Here is a 19,573-nt window from a genome sequence, read left to right as displayed (position 1 = left end):
ATACATGTATTTATATCTATATAGTCTTCTACTATATCATAGGCCCTACTCTCAATTCCTCCATCTACACCAGCTCTACAGTGATGACCATGACATTGAGACACGATCTCAACTCCTGGCTTGTCATTTCACCCTACATGGACATCCCTTCACCATTATCCACACTGCCTTTGCCCAGGCATGATCCATTCACCATACCTCTGCTCTCTCTCTGCACCCACTCTTACCCGCTCTCCTTTTCCCCTCATCTACCACCCCTCCACCCTACTCCTCCAACACACCATTCTCCAAGGCTTCCATCAATTCCAGTCCAACTCCTCTACCTTACACATCTTCCCTAACCCACCTCTTCCCTCCTTTAAATGCGCCCATAACCTTCTGGTTCACAGTTTCTTCCCTATTCGTGCCTTCCAACCTGGTTCCTTCCCCTGCACACCCATGCTGTCACACCTGCCCCTACCTTTCCAACACCACTATTTTGACTGACACTCACCACTGCCCCTCCACAAAAAGTGAAAGAGCTGTCTTTCCAACTTGGTCAACCACGAATCTGGGCAAGGAATGACAGTTAGGCGGTAGGTAATGACCAATGTGATGAACACATTGGCCACCTCTGCCCTCCCTTTCAGGGATAGCCACCGCCAAGACCAGGTCTTGACTAAGCAAGCCACCCTGCTCGAAATCTCAGCCCAATTCTTCTCTACCTGGAGACCCAGACCTCTTAGCAACTTAGCTGGTCCCTCCGTCCAACATCCTATGACGCTGTCTGAAGGCATCGACTTGCTCTTCCAGGTGCCGAGTTGCAAGCTGACCGATTTTTCCCTGTTAATCTTTGCTTCTGTCACCGTCTCGTAAACCTCAATAGCCTTGCCTACCTCCTGTAGGTGTTCTATTTTGGTCACGCTGATGGTAATGTCATCCACATAAGCTGAAACAAACTCTCCACATCTTGGCTCTCTCAGGATGCCACTCAGCCTTTGCAGCAACAGCTTGATAGCCATCATGTACAAAAGTGGTGAGAGCAGGCACCCTTGGCGAACCGAGCGTTTGATACAGAACGGTCTTGATAAAAAAACCATTCACCCGAACGATTGAGTCAATGTTATCATACAATTCGATTATCCACCTGAGAAAGCCAAGACCCAGGCCAAACTGCGCTGAAACATTCACCAGATAATGATGGTCAACACTATCGAAAGCTTTTGATTAGTCTAAATGTACCAATGCCCCACGTAGCAGAAAAGGTGGAGATTATCCAGACCATCCATGACATGTGCCAACCTTTTTGCTAACACCTTGGCCAAAATCTTCACTTCTGCATTCAACACCATGATGGGCCTGAAATTATCTATAATATCCCCCTTGTCTGGGTCCTTTCTTATTTCTTTGTTGCCCACAAGGGGCTATTTTTTTGGCATGCTAACGTTTCTTATTTCTGGGTCCTTTCTGACCAGCGTCACCACTCCCCAGCACATAGATCTGGGGATGAATCCATTCTGTTGCCAGTTCACGTACACGCTGGCCAGCAGGGGCCTGAACAAGTCAGGCATACACTTCTACAGCTCATGGGGCAGACCATCCAGTCCCAGTGACTTACCCATGCCACAGTCTGCCATAGCCTCAATTACCTCCCCAGGTGTGATCGGCCCTTCACAAGACTCTGCATCCTGCCCTGAGAGGCATGGCAGCCCGGCGAGGAAGTCTACAAGGTCCCTCCTACCATCTTGTCCACCACTCCCCCGAAAAGCTGTGTGAAGTGCTCCTGAAAGGCCTTGCACATTGATGATTCACCTGGGCAGCACCCAGGTGTCTTTCATAGGGTGCATGGGGACCATGGAATTGGTTCCTGAAACAAGGAGGGAACAGAGTTGCTGGAGTTCAGTTATGCAACACCAACATTAGAAGGCCAGCCAGTCACCTGATAACCTATAAATCCAGTGACCATACTGGCCACATTGACTACATTCTCACCAGAAAAAGGGATTCATGGTTGCTCTTAAATGCAAAGGCCTTACCTGGGGAAGAATGTACTCCTTAGTGTAGATTACTCATTGGTGACTTCAAGCTGCAGACACAAAGTAACCCAAAAAGCAAGCTACATTGGAAAAGCATTTGATGAGCAGGAGGAGGAGTTACAGACCAGCGATATGGGGGATAACTGAAAGTTCTTACAAGACAACTTACTGAGAGCCACAGACCAAATTTGTCAGTGGTGCAAAGTCCCAACCAGACCTAAGATGACAGAGCCATTAGAGTAAAGAAACAGGCTTAGAAGTACTGGAAGGTGATGGTAGCAAGGTGCTATATAAGGCAACTAGAAGGAAACCTAGGAAGCAGGTATACTTAGCTAGGGGCGAAGCAGAAAGGAAATTTGCCAATGTTCTGCAGTGTGAGGACCAGCAGCTTGAAGTATTTTGGTTTGCAAGACAGTGTGCCAAAGAAAATTGTGATGTTGTGGGAGAGAATGATGATGGTTCACTTGCAGTTAGTGACTCAGCAAAGAAAGAGACTTGGAAGTGCCACTATGGAAAGCTACTAAATGTAGAGAACTCATGGGAGAAGAAAAGTCTGCCTAATGTTATGTTGATCTAACAGAGGGACCAGCAATCCGAATAGACTAGTGTTGTAGACAAAGCCATGAAGGATATGAAGACAGGGAAATCCCCTGACCCATCTGGAATAACTGCTGAGATGCTTAGAATATCTGGTGGTGTAGGTTATGGTCTAGTCACCTGTATAGTTAATCAGGTAGTACACAAAGGAGTCATACCCAATGACTGGTGCAGCAGCACCATAGTCAGCTACAACAAAGGTAAAGGTGATGCCTTAGAAATAATTACAGCGGTATCAAATTGTTGGATCAGCTGATGAAAGTTACAGAGAGGGTCATAGCCCAAATAATTAGGGAGAGAGTTAACCTTGATGAGATGCAGTTTGGTTTTGTGTCAGGGAGAAGCACCACAGATGCTATATTTCTGGTAAGACAACTGCAGGAGAAACACCTAGCCAATGATAAACCTCTGTACTTGGCGCTTGTTGACATGGAGAAAGCCTTTGACAAAGTCCCCTGCTCCCTTATCTGGTGCTCAATACAGAAACTAGGGATAGACAAGTGGTTGTTGAGAACTGTACAAACTATAGGGATGCAGTCAGTATGGAGAGGGTTGGCAACAAGTATGGCAATGAATTCAGGATACAAGTAGGGGTTCACCAAGGATCAGTGCTCAGGCTCCTCTTGTTCATCATAGTTCTCCAGGCAATAACAGAGGAATTTAAGGCGGATGTACCCGGTGCTAGCTATGGACACATAAGAGGTGCAGGAATATCAGGAAAGTTAACTGGAAAAATAGTTTGTGTGTGTGGAAAGTGCACAGGTATAATAATCTCTAAAAATGTACAGAAAATAGACTCCATGAAATGCCAGTGGGATAAGCTAGAGGTAGTTGATAGCTTCTGTTATTATTATTATCTTGAGAGAAAAGTTGGGCATAAGAAGCATCAGATGTGGTGTGCCAGAGTGACGACTGCACTGGTAAGATCATGTGATGCATATGGACGAAGACAGGTGTGTGTAATGAAGTGCCAAACTCTAACTGTAGAGGGAATCTGTGGAAGAAGTAGACCCAGGAAGACATGGGATGAGGTGATGAAGTATGATCTTTGAACATTGGGCCTCACAGAGGCAATGACTAGTGACCAAGACCTTGGCGATATGCTATGCTTCAGAAGAACTGTCAAGCCAAGTGAAATCATAGTCGTGACCGATGCCAGTGTCACATAACTGGCACCCATGCTGGTGGCACATAAAAAGTACCTTTCAAGCTTTGGGCCTCGTGGAGGCAATGTGGCCATTGCCAGTATCACAGAACTAGCCCCTGTGCTAGTGATGCATAAAAAGCACCTTTTGAGTATTGGGCCTCACTGAGGCAATGACAAATGACCAAGACCTTCAGCACTATGCCGTGCTTGAGTAGAAAACCCATCAAGCCAAGTGAAATCATCGTTGTGGCAGATACTGATGTCATACAATTGGCACCTATGCTAGTGGCATGTAAAAGTGCCTATTACACTCTTGGAATGGTTGGCATTAGCGAAGGGCATTCAGCCATAGAAACCATGCCAAATCAGACAGAAGTTTGGTGCAGCCCCTCAGCTTGCCGGCCCTGGTCAAACCATCCAACCCATGCCAGCATGTACAATGGATGTTAAATGATGATGATGTGAATTTATTTCATTTGGATGATGGCATGTATTTCATACCCTAGTTGTCTTCAAAGACAAACTCCAGTATGTTGTTCTGTTTTACCTTTATGGTACACCTGTCTTTTGTGCATTAAGTTCAACTGATAGATAATCCAATAATTTGAGCATTTCTTCTCTATTAAAATTTTATTGTTACTCATGTGCCAGAAGGGAGGCTAGGCGACAGATTTATTTAGCCAGAGGGGAAGCAAATAAGGAAAGATTTGCCAATGTTCTGCGCCGTGAGGACCAAAGACTCGAGGTATTTCGTGTTGCAAGACAGTGTAGGAGAGAGAATAGTGATGTTGTAGGAGAGAAATGTGTTCGCATGGATGATGGTACGCTTGCATTAAATGAGGATGAAAAGAAAGAGGTCTGGAGATGCCACTACAATAGATTGCTTAATAAAGAGAATGAATGGGAGAAAGAGAGCCTGCCGTATGTCGACCCAATAGAGGGACCAGCTCTCCGAGTTGATAGTACCAGGGTAGATAAAGCAATTAAGAGTATGAAGACCGGGAAAGCCCCCGGCCCATCAGGAATCACTGCAGAGATGCTCAAAATATCTGGCAGTGTTGGCTATAGCCTAGTCACCCGTATTACGAACCAGGTGATACACGAAGGAGTCATACCCAATGACTGGTGTAGCAGCATCATAGTCAACTGCTACAAAGGTAAAGGGGACGCTTTAGATACAAATAATTACAGAGGCATCAAGCTGTTAGATCAGGTTATGAAAGTTACAGAGAGGGTCATAGCCCAACTAATTAGGGAGCGAATCAATTTAGATGAGATGCAGTTTGGGTTCGTGCCAGGTAAAAGCACTACTGATGCCTTATTTCTAGTGAGACAGTTGCAGGAGAAATACCTAGCTAAGGATAAACCTCTGTACCTGGCTTTCGTTGACATGGAGAAAGCCTTTGACAGGGTCCCCCGATCCCTTATCTGGTGGTCAATGAGGAAACTTGGGATAGAAGAATGGTTAGTGAGAGCTGTGCGAGCCATGTACAGAGATGCTGCCAGTAAGGTGAGGGTTGGAAATGAGTACAGCAATGAATTCCGGGTAGAGGTAGGGGTCCACCAAGGTTCCGTCCTCAGCCCCCTATTATTTACCATAGTCCTCCAGGCAATCACAGAGGAGTTCAAGACAGGTTGCCCCTGGGAGCTCCTCTATGCTGATGACCTTGCCCTAATTGCGGAGTCACTATCAGAACTAGAGGAGAAGTTTCAGGTGTGGAAGCAAGGTCTAGAATTGAAGGGCCTTAGAGTCAACCTAGCTAAAACCAAAATCCTAATAAGTAGGAAGGTAGATAAAACACAAACCCCTTCAGGTAGATGGCCCTGCTCAGTATGTAGAAAAGGAGTAGGTAGTAACTCTATAAGATGTACCCGGTGCAAGCTATGGACACATAAGAGGTGCAGCAACATCAAAGGCAGGTTAACTAGCAAGTTAGTTTTTGTTTGTGGCAGATGTTCAGGTGCAATAAAGACTGCAAACAAACAGGAAACAACTTCTATCTCATTCCAGGGTGAAAAACTAGAGGTAGTCTATAGCTTCCGCTATCTGGGCGACCAAGTTAGTAGTGGGGGTGGGTGCGCTGAAAGTGTAGCTGCTAGAATAAGAATAGACTGGGCAAAGTTTAGAGAGCTCTTACCCCTGCTGGCGACAAAGGGACTCTCACTCAGAGTAAAAGGCAGACTGTATGACGCATGCGTACGAACAACCATGCTACATGGCAGTGAAACATGGGCTGTAACTGCTGAGGACATACGTAAGCTCGCAAGGAATGAAGCCAGTATGCTCCGTTGGATGTGTAATGTCAATGTGAATACCCGTCAGAGTGTAAGTATCTTGAGAGAAAAGCTGAACATTAGAAGCATCAGTTGTGGCGTGCAAGAGAGACGATTGCGCTGGTATGGACATGTGGTGAGAATGGAGGAGGATAGCTGCGTGAAAAAGTGCCACACCCTAACAGTTGAGGGAACCCGTGGAAGAGGTAGGCCCAGGAAGACCTGGGCTGAGGTGGTGAGGCAAGACCTTCGTACATTGGGCCTCACCGAGGCGATGACTACGGACCGAGACCTTTGGAAATGTGCTGTGCGTGAGAAGACCCGGCAAGCCAAGTAAGATCGTTGCCAATGCCCCTGGACTGGTTCTTGTGCGGGTGGCACATGAGATGCACCATTTTGAGCGTGGCCGTTGCCAGTACCGCCTGACTGGCTCCTGTAGGATTTTCGAGCGAGATCGTTGCCAGTGCCCCTGGACTGGCTTGTGTGGGTGGCACATAAAAGACACCATTTCGAGCGTGGCCGTTTTCGTGCGGGTGACACGTAAAAGCACCCACTACACTCTCTGAGTGGTTGGCGTTAGGAAGGGCATCCAGCTGTAGAAACTCTGCCAAATCAGACTGGAGCCTGGTGTTGCCATCCGGTTTCACCAGTCCTCAGTCAAATCGTCCAACCCATGCTAGCATGGAAAGCGGACGTTAAACGATGATGATGATGATGATGATTGAATACTTGCTAATAACTCATTTTCTATGCTGTAGTGTAAACAAAATTTAAATGTATTTTGTTGGATTTACCTGTAATTAGATTTGTTTTTAGAAAAGAATTATGAAAGCAAATTTGGTTTTAGCCCACAGATTTGGTTTGAGTTGTTTTATGAAACCAGTCTAAATGCATGATTATTTTAGAATTTAATTGAAACACATAAGGGGTGTATTTTGGTTCGAAATACACTAACAAAAAGGTTAATAGTATACTGTTGGTTTTTCTTACATTTTATTGATTTCCAGCAAGAGTCACCTCAGTTAGAATCAAGTTTGAACTTATCAACTAGCTATGTTTTATATTAAGATTACATTTTTTTTTTTCTTAAATTTTTATTTGTTACTAGACTTTGTATTAATATTCTTCCATAAACTGAAACCTCACTTGGAATCAGAACTGAAATAGAACATTTAGTAATTGACAAATGTCAAGAATAATTACTAGAATATGTTTTCAGTGCATCAGTTTTCACCTTTGTAGTTTCCATATTCTTAAAAAAAAATTTTTTATCCTGCAAGCTACAGTATCATCCTAAACATAAAATGCATGTGTCAACACACACATTTTATTGCTGCAGTACCAATTGCATTTTTCCTTTTACTACCATTTATGTCTATTATATTTAATAAATTCACTCAAAATATTGCATTTAAATATGCTTTTATTCAAAATTATCCGATATTACAGATTGAGAAATTGGACTGCCTTGATCTTCCTCTTGTTTGTGAGTGATATTTGAACTTGTTGATTTGAAGAAAAATGAAATTAGAAAATACAAAACATTTAATGCCTAATATAATTTTATTAAATTACAAATATATAAAGAAGTCATTAACATTGGTAATCCATGAAGACAGACTGCACTTTCAAGTATTGGTTTGAAATTAACTGAAATAGTGTATGTTGCTTTACTGTAAAATGTAGAGATTGACATTTTAGGTAAGTAACCTTCTCATTGCCTGTGAAATGTATAAAAATTTTGTATATATAAGGATGAGTGTTGAGAGGTTACAAAACAGAATCATGGATCCAAGCAGTGCTTTACGATTACTTTCTAACCCCCTACAAAGCTCAAATAAGACCAAGATTAGATACTCCTATGCACATTGGGATGTTCTAAACCTATTGAAAAGAAGGGAATCCATCTACTATCTTGCAGGTGAATGTTTTCCTCCTTTTGGTTTTTCTTATTGCTACTGCAATAGAAATTTCTCTTCTTAAAAGCTGGCTGTATGCTTTTCCACATAGGTCTACTTGATCAACCTGTCTTTTCCTGCTATTACATTTGCTATGTCTATCCTCCCACATGTAGCATGAAATACTTCATCCAACCTTAACTTTCTAAAACTTCAGTCATTCGGAATTCCTTCTTTGACCACATATTTTCTTCAGAAATTGATCTATAGAGGCTTAAGCTCTTTCTATCCTGACTGAATTTATGAAAAAGGAAACTGAATATCAAATGAGACTCAGGGAGGGGAACAGAAAGGCAAACATTTTAAAGGGATTATAAAGGAATGAGGGCAAGAAGTATGTTCACAGTGTGATAATGGGAATTGAGAACAAACAGTTTACTCGCAACGTTATCTTCAACATACATTTATATGCAGTTAATCCTTCCTGCCTAATACATTCCATCTATTACTAAATATTTTGAGGTATAATAATGAATGTGTATATGTATGTCCAAGTTGATAGCTATAGTTTTGCAACTAGGTAACTGAAATTTTGCATAGCAACACATATTTCCCATGAGATCATAAGTTATATGACATTTTCTGATATTTCCTAAAAAAGGAAATGTTTGGATTCAGCAGTTCTGAGCAAATCAACATTCCTAGACCAATCGATGATTGTTGGAATCTTTTTCAATGTACCCAAAATATGAATTCATGTGTGTGTGTGTGTGTTTTTTTTTTTAAGGTATTGATGAAACCAGGTAGGGCTGGGTTTTGTTGCTTGAATCTACTAAATTGCAGACTCTTATAACTTTCTAAATTGCCTCTTATAGTTGCTGAAAAATCTATCCTCAGCAAATATGTTAACTTTTCATCTGTGATGCAAGACAAGTTTAAAGTAAAATATGATATTGTGTGCAGTCCCCTGCTTATTTCCACAACACAACTCTATGTTAACAATGAATTTGCTCAGTAAAAGAACAATAAATGGAATTGAAACCCTAAAAGAGGTCTTTATACTTTCCAAAGTTTCATTTAAAAAATGCAGTGATAACATAGGAAATTACAGCATAGCATCATCATTATCAAATCCATTCCTGAGGAAACTCTATAGTCAGAACATTTTGTAGTTATCTGTTACACAGACCCTTTTTTACACTAATTTTTACTACAAAATTTCTTGCTACCTAACATCATTGAAAATCAGTTTCTATCCATTTATCCCTTAATTTTGTTGCTGGTTACATTTGCAGCACGTCTCTCACTAGAAAAGCTCTTTCAGTTTACATTTTTTCCATCTTTAACTTATACTTCATCTTAGAATTCACTTAGATTATTTTGGTCAACTCTACATCAATTATTTCTTCAAACTCAGACACATGCACTCACTTCCATTCTTCTTTGCATCTTACACGTTTATTGCCAATGCAGTGACTTTTTCTTTAAAATCTGAGGAATTATGCACTTTTGTTTCTGATCAAAACTGTCCCATCCCTACTTTTGACAAAGCTTTCAGCAGACTCAAAATATCATCTGAAACCAAATGCTCCAACCACACTTGTAAGTCATATGACAAAATTTTTATCCTTTAATGTCCACTTGTCTATTTTGTGTCTCAAACAAATCATTTTTCACAATTTCAGACAACTTCAGTTGGATCCAACAACCTATTCTCTTTTGAAAAACATAAAAATCAGTAAAACTACTTTGTTAATAAGGAAGTTTTTGCACAACAGATGATGTTCAGATGTTCTAAGTATCCATATATTTCATTGTTATAGCTCATACTAAAGACAAATTTATAATTAACCACTTTCATTGCACTTCCTCCATCATTGTCTATTGTCTGTGTGGTACATTCTGCTGTCTTTTATACATATGTGGAGCTGGTTGTGCATTTCTTTATAAACACTTTCAAGATGTAAAACAAAACAGATATCTCAACAACTATAGCTGATATATTTTTCTGAAGCTCACTTTACCTATGACACCCATAAAGTTATTTGTTTCTCATAGTTACAGTAGTCACATATTCACCATTGGGAAAGTTTATTTTAAAAAACTTATTTTTACTCGAAATGGCCAAGCAGAGTTGTTGTTAATAGACACATTCAACTCGGTCTGCCCTACTAAAAATTTTATGCTGAAAATTTTTTTAATGTAATGTTTGTTCATAGATGAGATGTAGCTAAATGTTTTAATGGCTAATCTTGAGTTTTGATGCACAGCTATCTATACTTGAGGACTCTCTTTTTTACAAAGCTTCTCCAACATAATAAAAGCTCTATAGCCATATTTTAGTGTTTTAAAAGAGTGGCTATTGGTATATTAGTTCTCAGAATTAACTTTGAATGTAAATGCTGTCAGCAGAGAAAGTCTACGCTCTTGCAATTAGCCATTCAAATTTTTTTCTGGAAAATCCTGCCAAAACAGTCACAGAAGTCTGGTGCAGGCTTCTGCCTGGCTGGCTCCTGCCTGGCTGGCTCCTGTCTGGCTGGCTCCTGTCAAACCGTTCCGCTCATGCCAGCATGGAAGGTGGATGTCAAATGATGATGATGATGACCAAACCAATTGTAAAAGAACATAATATCAAGCATTGATGTGGATTATCTAAGCCTTGCTACTATAGAACAAAAAGATTTCAAATAAAATAAAGTTTGTGCACTTCTACTCATGCTAATTGACATATTTCCCAAATTAATGATCAGGCCACATGGAATGTTAGATTTAGTAAAATTAGTAGATTGGTCAATGTTGAATTTACAATGCTTCTTATTGCTAGTTCTTTGCAGAGGTGGCACAGGATGTTGACAGTGTATCTACACACACATTCCTTTATTTTTATACCCTTTTATGCTGCTAGTTTGTCTTTTTCTTGAGGGGGTAGGGGTTGACTTCTATTCTTTTACTTGTTTCAGTCATTTGACTGTGGCCATGCTCCAGTCTTTAGTTGCACAGTCTTTAGTTGAACAAATCGACCCCAGGATTTATTCTTTGTAAGCTTAGTACTTGTTTAATCGGTCACTTTTGCTGAACTGCTAAGTTACAGGGATGTAAACACACCAACATTGGTGTCAAGCAGTGGTGGGAGGACAAACACAGACGCACAAATACACACACACTCACACACATACATATATATGACAGGCTTCTTTCAGTTTCTGTCTAACAAATCCACTCACAAGGCGTTGGTCAGCTCAAGGCTATAATAGAAGACATTTGCCCAAGGTGCCATGCAGTGGGACTGAACCCAGAACTATGTGATTGGGAAGCAAGCTTCTTACCACACAGCCACTCCTGTGCCTAAAAAGTAGGCAAACTCTTATCCTTTTCTGCTCTCTTTATTTTCTAATCTTTCTTCTCCTTATTTGTATGCCATCCACAAGTGTGATTATCTTGATTTATCCAAGAGGGGCAGTGCTAATGACATTTTCAAACCATTTGATATGAATGAGATTAGTGATTGATGGCATCTGCAGAGAAAACTTTTAATTCCCTAAATTCTGCAGTTAGTGGGTGATGGTGTATATATACCATAAGAGTGATGAGTTGGAGTCAGGTGAACCTGAGTGGAGATAGTATGCAACTAGAATATGCAGAGTCAAAATGCAGTGCATTTATGGCCCAGAGTTTGGATGTTTCTGTTGATACAAACTTAACTACTAATGAGAGTTTCTCACTTGGAATGAAAGGTTAATTTTGAAATTCAGTTTTCATGCGATTGCTTTCCATGATTAGAGAGATTTTAGAGAAAATGTACACACACACACACACACACACACACACACACACGCCACATGTACATACACACTCAAATATAAGAGCAAAATAAAAGTTTGTTTTATATCACATCATCATCAGTTACATACATCTTACACATTTCACAAGCAAAATTTAATACATTATGTGATGTAAACATTTATATAATTGGGTTTAAACACCTGATCCTTAGAGGATTATTGTAATTCCTTTCAGAATTATATTCCAACCTGTGTGTATGTGTGTGTGTGTTTATATAGTGTTGTCTGTAAAGAGGTTCAGTTATTGAAACCACTCAATATATTTTCAAAAATCTTGATATGTTTTATATCTTTAACTTGCTAGTTTAGACACCAACTTGAGGTTCATGTTATAGATATTTAAGTTATTCGGTTTCCAGTTTTGTCTACAAGATTTCTTTTAAAATGTTAAATCAGTCCTGAAAATGTCTATAAAGGCTTCTTGTTGGGAATGTTGCTTATAAGTTTGTGTTCTGTTGAACACACTAGAAAGAATGCTGTGAGTTGAAAATTTAAACAGGTATAGTACATGTATCAGTGTGGAACAGTCTGTCTGGTGGCTTCCTTGAGATGATTATTTTCATGTTGGCTCTACAGCTGTAACGTATCTTCACAGGATGCCTATTAGAGCTTATGAAGCCTTTCCTTTGAAGCCACTGTCTTGCCATGGCTTTGTTGTAATTAGGAGCAGTTGCCCTATCAAAACCGTTTTTAGAAGAGTAGAGGTTAGAAATTTCATTTTCTTTTCAGCCTTACATACATTCTCAGATACTTCTGATTTCTTTTCCTTCCAACTAAACATGCTATCTAAAAACTATATTCTAGGAAGCACCCTTCACTTCATCTCATGGCACACATCTCAGGTACAATTGGATTGACAATGATAAAATTAGGATTATTTTTTTATTGGTTAAAATTGTTTATATACTCAGTATTTCTTGTGAATTAACATTTAATGAATGATCCACTACTTCTAATGGACCATATATTACTTATTCCATTCCAGGTGTTGCAATTCTTGTGCATTTGCTGCATATACCTTAGTGTTGCATAATCTTGTATTGCATTTTTACATTGCTTCCTAGCAGAGCCAGTGTGAAAAAATAAAATGTCATAATATTTCAATAGAACCATCACTAGCACTTTTTATATCACTTAGGTAACAATTTATCTTTTCCTTTCCACAAATTATTTAAGCACATTTTGATCATCAGTCTATGATTGTATCTGCCACCAGCTATTCCTATGTATTTGCAAATTCCTGCTATAATTTTTGTGTGCTCCTTGTTTGTACTAGCTACACAATGCTTCTCTTCACTTTCTGCTAGTAGAGTGAGCAGAGCAACATTCCAATAGCTGCTAGCCTTTTATATTCTCTTACTACAGCCAGAAGTTCTTTTTGTTTTGTTCATTTTTTTTTTACTTTATCTGATTCTATGAAATTTCAGGTTTCTTCCACAACTCGAGAGATTCTGCAATAAGAACCAAATTAACAGCATAAAATAGTTTTCAACAGCATTCATTTTCATTACTTTTATTTTCACCTTGCTCTCTTATGTTGCCTGTAGACATGCTGACTTGGGGTTCAAATGGCAACAACATTTGGCCCTATCTAAATCTTTCTCTTGGTTAAGTTTAGTTAGTTGTTTTTTTTTTGTTTTGTTTTTTTTTGTTAGAAGTGATTTTGCTATTATTTCATCAAAATTACAGTATCTCAGTAGCTTGAATGCAGTTAGAATTATTTTCAATTTTACAGTCATGAACATTCATGTACCAACTTCCAGGAATGTGTTTAATATATAAAATTGATATATCCAATAATGTTACACTGCTATATTTAGTGGCTATGTAAGCAATGAGTTTGTGGATGATTAATGAGTTGGATGTGTGCTGATGAAGGAGCAAAACTCCTGAAATATGATATATATGCCCATTACCCATTTTTCATCTTCAATCTTGTTGTTGCTTATATCAGATATTTTGGATACAAAACATCATGACAAAATCAGTGCTGGCTATAATTTCTATAGAAAATCTGTAGAGATAACTTGACAAGTGATGTAATAGCAATGCTAACACAATAGAATGCAGTATAAACTTTAAAAACATTTAATATACTTTGTAGCAGATTATGGTTGCATAATGAAATATGGTATCCCTACACATCATTAATATTAATTATAAGCAATTTTATTATTTTCAGGAGGTTGAACCTATGGGAAAAGAAAGTGACCATATTCACATAACAGCACTGACATCTGCTGTTGGTATTCCTGTTCGAGTAGAATACATGGACCGTGGTGAAGGTGGTTCTGTCAACCACCATGACTTTCCTGAAAACTCCAAACCTACAATTACACTTTTATATAGGCCTGGCCATTATGACATTTTATATTGAGACAATTTTTCCATTTAACTTGTAATTTATCTGCTATAAAACAGAAGCTCCCATCCCTAAAGATAAATGTCACCAATAGGTGGAGCAGCTGAAAGATTCATCACTTCTTTTCATCATCCTGCTTCTTTATTTTCTTTACTGTTGTTACAACAGCCACCAGATCAAGATTTTTCCCTATACTTACTAGGTGTAATTCTTTTCATTCTTCAGTGGTTTTTTTTTTAGCTTTTTATTTCTACCCATTTTATAAACATTAAAAATAAAATTGCTGGTATTAGACTTATTAATTGAAGTAAAATACAAATTAATTTCTTTGAATAAAATGAAAGAAAAGTTAATAAAACAGATAGCTTTAATATTTTTTTCTGATAAGTAGAATGGCAAAAAAAAGTGCCTTGCACTCTCCATCATTTCATTCACCCTTTAAATAAAAAGGATTTTTCGGCTCTTTGTGTCATGATACTCATTTGAAATTTACTTGTATTTAATTTTCTCTTTTCAAAAGAAACTAACTTCATCTGTGCTTTCTTCAAGGTATGATTATTTTATTTTGATCTTACGATATCAATTTTGTTTTTGTATCTGGTTTGCAAGATTCTTTATGTGAATTTATGTGTAGAAACAAATTTTGTTGTGTCTAGGGAGAGTCATTATGCCAGTATTGTTAATACATGCACACACACATACAGAGCAAGATTTCAAGCAAACACAACCTTTGTAACAAAATAAGTCAAAATTCATTGAAACGGTTGCAAGTAGCAGCGAAAGACCTTTGACAAACAAAAACAAAACAAATGATTTACTGTTTAACCAAATTAAACAAACAATTGATTAGTTAATTAGAAATTTAAATCAGTTGGCTAACAATAAAGGAGTCAAATTGAACCAGTGCTTGTGTTAATAATATTGGCATAATGATTCTCCCTAGACACAACATTATATCAATGTTATTTAGAATATTTTTTCTCTCTCCTCTTCATTCTCCAATCGTCAGGGCTCATAGTCTTGCAAGATGACCTTATCAGGGCTGGCAGCAAAAAGAATGCACCCTGTGCATACTGTAAAATGTTTGGTGTTAAGAAGGGCATCCAAAAGAACCATGCTAACACAGACATTGAACCGCAATGCAGTAGTCTTCTAACCATCCAACCAATGCCAGCATGGGACATGGACATTAAATGATAGTGATGATGGTGGTTTGAATTAGAAAGTACTCTTGAATTGTCCCTAAATATCCTCTTGTATTTTCTTAACTGCTTTAACATTGAACAGACAATTAATTTCACTAACAGAATATCATTTATAACAGTAACAGTGATGGCATAGTCTGCAATATGTTATACAAGAGAGAATGTATGGATTGTGAGTCCTACTTCAAACTATTCTATGAAGACACACCAAGTTAATTGCACTAAAAATATCTTATTTTTACAATTAACAATTGTTGGCTTCTCTTTCTTCTTTCATTAGGCATTTTGTGACCCTTTGCCAAATTCACAATGTCATATTTTCCACTTCCCTCTGAAGTTTACTTGTTCATTATCAACAAAATGGAACATCTTAGATATGAGCTCAGATTTGCAAAAACAAAATAAATGGTTTCAAATTTTAGAGGAGGGGATAAGTTGATAACATCAATTCTCAATGTTCAACTGATACATATTTTATCAACCCCAAAAGATAAATGCAGAGTTGACCTCAGCAGAACTGGAATTCAGAGCTGGAAGAAATACCACTGAGCATTTTATCTGGTGCTTTAACGATCCTGCTAGCTCACCACCTATAATGATAACAAGAAGAAGATAACACGAAGAAGCCCCACGCTGGATAACAACATGGATCTGCTACACCGGGCTCCCCAGTCAAAAACAAATCTAATCCAATAACATCGATGGAATTAGATAAAGGAACCTGTGGAAGACTTGAAGGAAGTGGTCTTTTAACAAAAAAAAAAAAAATTTACTGCCATACAAAGCACAGTTTCTCCTATGCACGATGTCTCAGTGAAACATGTGCGAAATCAACACCGGAAAGTTTGCAAATTATAAAATAGAAGTGGAGCAAGACAGTAAGTAGATAAATTGAGTAATTACACATACACTCGAATGTCTACACAATCATATATACATTTTGATACCCATAGGACTACACATACATCTCAATGTTTACATAACTAAGTGAAATTTATGGGACACATATTTACGCATATGTAAACATGTGTCACAAACGAAACAAAAACAACTTTTAAAAAAATTTTTTATTTTTTATTTTTCGAACTAACACAGTCAGAGTGAACCATTCATAAGTTTAAAAACACCACAAAAATCTATGCTCAGAGATAAATCTATCAACAAAAAAAACACAAACGAATACAGATCTGTTAGCCTCAAGAAGCTACGTTACGAGCAATGTTTACATGCAGAGAACTCGGTGATGGTTTGTCTCAAAAAATTGACCCTAAACAGACAAATCCGTCCCCTAATGTCAACGTTGAAGCTCATCATGCCTCAATGATAACAAAGCAAATTACAAACCAGATTGGTCGTCGACCGGATCACAAAGGGCCACGTACTTGATATAGATCTGTTAGCCTTAAGAAGCTACATTATGAGCAATGTTTACATGCAGAGAACTCAGAGACGGTATTGTCTCAAAAAATTAACCCTAAACAGACAGATCTGTGCCCTAATGCCAACGTTAAAGCTCGACATACCTCACTGTTAACAAAGCAAAATACAAACCAGAATGATCATCACCCGGATAACAAAAGGCCACGTACTCGAATGAGGAGCCAGATTTGAGACAAAAAATCAGCTATTGGTTCAAATCTCCCTGAAACACAAGAGCTGGAAGTACCCCACAACCGGAATATTCCAACGGATGGCCATCCATGCTCGTCATCAAACAACCAAAAGAAAAAGAATGAAAAATGGTCTAGGGAAGATAATAAAGAAGTTCTTACAGCCTTCTCCCATGCTATATATTTTCTCACAAATAAATATAATACTGTACAAACCTACTTAAACTGGAGACAGAAACACCTTGAAGTAAGACACTACATAGACAGTAACAAACTTGCCAACATCAGAAGAAACATTATGAAAAAAAATTACTAACTGAAGTAGAGATTGACTAAATTAAACAAGCAATAAGGGATAAAAAGAATGAAGCTGCAGCTAAAGAAGATACTACAGAGGAAATAATTATAGACCAGCCCAGGTCTGATGAAAATGCAGTAATGATTGAAAGAGTTAATATAACTGATAAGCAAAGTGAAATACTCTCTGAACCAACCATAAACACTAAGGCAGATGAAAATCAAATAGATGAAGAAAGTCACACACAAATTGACCCAACAGAACTACATGATCTAAAAATTCAAATCATGATTGAATGGGTGAAAATTAAAGAACATGATACTCTCCCAAAAATTCGCAATTCTAACCAAAACCTGAAAATAATTGGTAAAATCTGCCTTGCATTTAAGGATATAATTTCAGCTAATGGTGTTGATATTACAGATCTCAGCCACCTGTACAATGCATCTGCAAAAATCTCGATTAGAAAATGACAACATTCCCACAAAAAGCCTTCAACACCAAATTAAGCTACTTAGGTCTGACATAGAATGTTTGAAAACCTTAAGTCTGACAAGGCTATCAAACCTACAAAAACCCAAAAGTTAAAGAAAAAATATAATATGACAACCATACTTGATATTGATACCACCATAGAAACCATCAAGCAAAAGGTATGTGCTAAAGCTGCCCGCATAGCAAGGTATGAAAAGTGTGTTAGATTCTTCAAGGACAACAATGTTCAAAAATAACCCCCAAAATTTTTATAGGAAGATAGGGAAAATACCAGTTACTGTAATATCTGTCGCATCAAAAGAAGAAGTGCAGAAATGTTGGAATAAAATTTGGGCAGAAGAAAAAACACACAGTGAAAAGGCCCCTTGAATTGATACAATATCTACTGACTTAGACTCCTTAGAGGAGCAAAAGTCAAGGTAGAAGATATAAGATCTGCTCTCAGGAGGTCAAGCAAATGGAAGTCTCCAGGAAAGGATAAAATTCCTGACTTTTGGTTGAATGCCTTCCCAGAGAGCCATGAACTACTAACAAAACTTTACAACGATGTTTTGCAACATCCTAGTATGATTCCCTCTTGGCTAGTTAATGGTTTAACATTCCTACTTCCAAAAACTGAAGAAACAAATGAACCAAAAAATTATCGACCCATAACCTGCTTAACAACAATGTATAAAACGCTAACATCTGCCCTGACTGAATATACCTATAGTTTCTTAATAGAAAGTAGCATATTCCCTAATGAGCAAAAAAGGATGTAAACGTGAATCTTATGGTTGTAAAGATCAGCTACTCATCAATAAGATGATCTTGGAAGATTGTCATAAACGACACAAAAATTTGTCGATAGCCTGGATAGAATATAAAAAAGCTTTTAATATTCTACCACATAGCTGGATTAAGAAATGTCTGGAAATGTATAAAATAGCACTTACTCTGTGAAACGTCTTGTCTGTAAGTATGAGATCATGGAGAACCTCACTGACTTTAAACAGTGACAATGAATCTCTAAACGCTGGTGATGTAAGAATTTCATGTTGCATTTTCCAGCGTGACTCACTATCACCGCTCCTCTTTTGTCTAGCCTTAATACCTCTCTCAAAATTGCTCAATGATGCACAGTATGGTTATAAAATGTTTGATAAAAATATAAATCATCTCATTTACATGGATGATTTAAAGCTATCTGCCAAAAACCAACAACAACTACAGGGCTTATTAGCGATTGTTAATCAATACAGTGATAACATCAGGATGTAATTTGGCCTCGATAAATGTGCAAATGAAAAATGACAGAAACATCTAATGTTAACCTTGACCAGCAGAATGTCAGAAAAGAGTTAGACCCAGTGGAGAGCTACAAATACCTAGGGGTAATTGAAAAGGATGGAATCAAACATTCAGTGATGAGGGAAAGGATCAGGAGAGAATGTTATTGCAGGGTGAGAGCAATACTCAAGACAGAGCTGAATGCAAGAAACAGGATCGAAGCAATCAATGCTTTAGCCATACCAGTCATGACTTACAGTTTCAATATCATTAACTGGTCAATTACTGAAACATGTAATCTTGACAGAAAAATATGAAAACTGTTAACAATGCATAGAATGCACTACCTTAAGGCAGATATAGATCGACTTCATCTGCCAAGAAAAGGGAGGCCGTGGACTTTTACAACTAGTATTAACAATGAAGATTGCCACAGTCAGCCTGGACACCTACCTGAAAAACTCTGAGGACTGGATGTTAAAACTTGTCTCAAAACATGAAAACAAGAAAGCATCATACTCAGTAACAAAACAGGCAAAGGAATATATGAGTGAATTCCAA

The 19,573-nt window shown here is 38.2% G+C and overlaps 1 protein-coding gene across 2 annotated transcripts in view; it reads left to right on the top strand.

Annotated features, from left to right (window-relative positions):
* Positions 1-14,596, top strand: part of LOC106881010 (ubiquitin thioesterase OTUB1) — a 97,803-nt gene extending 83,207 nt beyond the window's left edge. Inside the window, exons 6-7 of one of the 2 annotated variants that reach the window (XR_016243638.1) lie at positions 7,483-7,734; positions 13,956-14,090. Coding sequence is in view for 1 of the 2 variants with exons in the window: in XM_089359814.1 (XP_089215940.1) it covers positions 13,956-14,150 (195 nt within the window). In the remaining variant the exon portion in view is untranslated. Of the gene's footprint in view, positions 1-7,482; positions 7,735-13,955 lie in introns of both variants that reach the window. The other variant, XM_089359814.1, reaches the window with a different exon arrangement.
* The last annotated feature ends 4,977 nt before the right edge of the window (positions 14,597-19,573 follow it).

This window comes from Octopus bimaculoides, chromosome 11 (assembly GCF_046866305.1).
Source record: "Octopus bimaculoides isolate indiv1 chromosome 11, ASM4686630v1, whole genome shotgun sequence".
NCBI classification, from domain to species: domain Eukaryota; kingdom Metazoa; phylum Mollusca; class Cephalopoda; order Octopoda; family Octopodidae; genus Octopus; species Octopus bimaculoides.
This window is presented reverse-complemented; position numbering and strand designations above follow the sequence as displayed.